The sequence below is a fragment of the Megalobrama amblycephala genome, linkage group LG7, assembly GCF_018812025.1.
Source record: "Megalobrama amblycephala isolate DHTTF-2021 linkage group LG7, ASM1881202v1, whole genome shotgun sequence".
NCBI lineage: Eukaryota > Metazoa > Chordata > Actinopteri > Cypriniformes > Xenocyprididae > Megalobrama > Megalobrama amblycephala.
This window is the reverse complement of record NC_063050.1, coordinates 30989851-30992838: the sequence shown is the minus strand read 5'-3', so window position 1 is coordinate 30992838 and position 2988 is coordinate 30989851. Positions and strand designations below refer to the sequence as shown.

The following is a 2988-nucleotide window of genomic DNA, read 5'->3' as shown; positions in this document are numbered from 1 at the left end:
TTAAAGTGGTTACTTACCCTTACAAGCATGATGTGACCCACAGTACAGTCTTTTGAGAATACACTATTAAATTCTTTTACGGTTGCCTGTTGGTCCCCAAAGCCTGGCTGTTTCAGTTCCTTGAACCCATCATAAAAATTCCAGTGACTACCAGTGATTCGATGAAAGGAAACAAAATGATTTTTTGACGTGAGATGATATGTCACCGCAACAGGCTGGTATCTGATTGTGAACAAAGACATGTGATTACATGGAGCAACTGAATAATTCCAATTAAACAGTCAAATACATAAAGATATTTAACTACAAGTATATTTCATTATTTGTGTTTATTATGTCAACTTCATATCTTCATCCATTTGACAAAATAGAACTCTATGTTTATTACAAGATGTTGACTCTAACTATGTTTATAACACTTCATAATTTTAAAAAGGAGATTCTTGCCTTTCATCACAAAGCAGAACTGATGAAGGAAGCATTGGTGGCTGCATTTCTGGATGACCATCACAGGTGACTGTAGCATCTATTGCCATAATCACAAAAGGAGGCACTCCATGAACAAACTTGCGGGCTGTGTATGTTCTTCTTCCCCGACAGACCCTTCCGTTCCTGTGCACAACACAATACATATAAAATAATAAAAAGCATTAAATTAAAACATTTTTATATGTAATACAAAAAGAAATCATAATTATATATGCAAAAAAACATTTTTTTACATATACACATATCTTTGCTTGCAGTTAGTGTATTTGTTTTTAAATTGTGATGTACCTCCACTTTTTTCTGCATGGCAGTGAATGATTGTCAGCAACCCAGTTGTTAATTGACTGTTGTAAGTCTGAGAAGTCATTACACCTATTTTGAAAATCGAAAATTTAAAATTTTTGAATGTCAATAACATATGGTACTGGCAAAACATTTTACTAACATTATGAAAACAAAGTATTTATAAAATAAAACATTTTGGTTACTTACAGTACAGCAACAGACCAGCAAAGCTTTGAGAGCTCAGGGAAAGGACATTTGCGAGCGTCACATACAGACAGTCTTTCATTGTGATGGATGTAGTCTAGACGGCAAACCACATAGTCACCTTCAGATCCAAATGCATCCCATAGATCTTTCCCTTGAAAACGGTCCAAGTTTTTTAGCCAGGAGATCTTGCCCTGAGACCACTGCCCAACAGAGAAGTGTTGATAAACCTCCAACAATGTGTTCATCCAACTGTCCTTCATTTTCATTTGCTCAATTTCTGATAGAATGAATGGTCTTGTCTTCATTGCTAAGTACATAATGTACAGCAAATTGTCGATGGTGCATGTGTTTGTCATAGTTATGAACCGCTGTCCTAGCTTTCCATGGCCAGACCATGGAGGAGATGTGTAAGAGGCCTTCTTGATTATCTGAGCCTTTGGGGGATTGTAGTATTTAGATTTTTTTCTCTTCGTTTTTTTTTTCCTCCATTGCTCCTCCTGGCTTAGTGGTTTGTCAATTTCTTCCAATTCCTTCTCCTCCATTACTTTCTGCCGAATTTCTGTTACTCTGACACCACGCATTCGACCAGATATGAACTGATGCATGGTTTGGATGAAATCTCCAGGCCTTCTGTGGAGTTTGTTTTTGAGGACGATGTTTTTGGTGGTACGGAACCAATTTTCTGCTTGACTGTTTGTGTCTCTGGTTTGCCCTAAATGTTTCAACATTATTCCAGTCCAAAGTGGCAGGGTTGCAATGTAGGTGCGGACTATATCAATCAAACCTGGGCAGAAGTATGGATTTGAGGGAGTGCTCAACCCCTTCTTTTTCACATTTTTCTCTTGGTATCTGTGAATATACCCTCAAAGACTTTAACAAATGGGGAGTCATGTCTGACTGTCTTTGGTGTTGTTTCTGAGTCTGCTTCTGCTTCTTTTGTTCTTGCAGTTTCCACATCTGCAATAACTGCCTGATTTTGAATAGCAGTCTGCAGGTTTTTCAAACTCTCCTGGCAGTGTGCAGTTGCTTCCTCAGTAAAAACTGTACACATATCAGTTAACAAAGCCTGAATCTCATCCAGTGATGTGGCATTCTGCAGCAGTGCCATTGAATACAGAAAGAGGTCTTTCGTTGGCTTCACACACTTCACTTTTGCTACCTTGCAGCACAGTATTTTAATCATGTGTGCAGCACAAATGTGCACAACAGTGAAAGAGCATTGTTGTTTGCCTTCACTGACCTGAAGACATCGATGCAGGTACATGTGTATGTCAATCTGGCAGAAAGCATGTACACACGCATGAATCATTGCCCAGCTGAAATCTGTTTCAACCTTTTGGGGCTGGAGATGATGCTTAAACATTTTAAAGAAATCACGTGAAAAACAGGTTAACCAGTGCTGAATAGATGGTGTGCTTTGATCTGATGAGAGCATCTCTGACACTGCGACAACTGTTGATCCTGTGGTTGATGTAACAGGACAGCAAAGTGCATAGTAGAGAACACTTTTGCAGTCTTTAGGTTTGGCCACAACAGTACCTGTTGCATCAAGGTACAGAAGAAGAGTATTTTTCTTCTGCAAGTCTCTTAGAAGTTGAAGTTGATCGGTCAAGTACATGTGTGTTATAAATGGGGAAATTGCCACAAACTGTAAATACTGATGTTGTAGAGGACAGAAATTTTGGTTCAAGTCTTGCTCATTTTGAATTTTGATACAATCCAGAAATGGATTTGTGTCCATTCTAGTCTCAAGATTGGACTCACTTGATATTTTTTGAAGTACTGTGAGCGGAGGCACCTCATTTGTGTTTCCCTCAATTAACTTCTGCTCATCTGCAGCAGCAAGTTTTTTGGTGTGAAGGTGCATAGGTGTAGATTCTCTTAGATTCACCTTTAATGCTTCCTTTTCACTACTGGTAGTACGTCTTCTAAATGTAAGACCTTTAGAATGGTCTATTTGGCCAGAAACTTCCACATTGATGAAAATGCATTCTGCATTTTTGGCAG

At 38.6% G+C, this 2988-nt stretch overlaps 1 protein-coding gene and 1 long non-coding RNA gene across 2 annotated transcripts in view; both read right to left on the bottom strand.

Moving 5' to 3' along the window:
* LOC125272321 overlaps window positions 1-268 on the bottom strand; it is an 869-nt gene extending 601 nt beyond the window's left edge. Inside the window, exon 1 of the long non-coding RNA XR_007185818.1 lies at window positions 18-268. This is a non-coding gene — a long non-coding RNA (uncharacterized LOC125272321). The remainder of the gene's footprint in view (window positions 1-17) is intronic.
* A 160-nt stretch (window positions 269-428) lies between these two features.
* On the bottom strand, window positions 429-1991 carry LOC125273149. Its single transcript, XM_048198415.1, has 3 exons — window positions 982-1991; window positions 778-861; window positions 429-612 (listed from the first exon to the last, which is right to left on the bottom strand). Exons 1-3 carry the CDS (start codon window positions 1707-1709, stop codon window positions 429-431), a joined length of 996 nt encoding a protein of 331 aa, XP_048054372.1. The 5' UTR covers window positions 1710-1991.
* Between the last annotated feature and the right edge of the window lie 997 nt (window positions 1992-2988).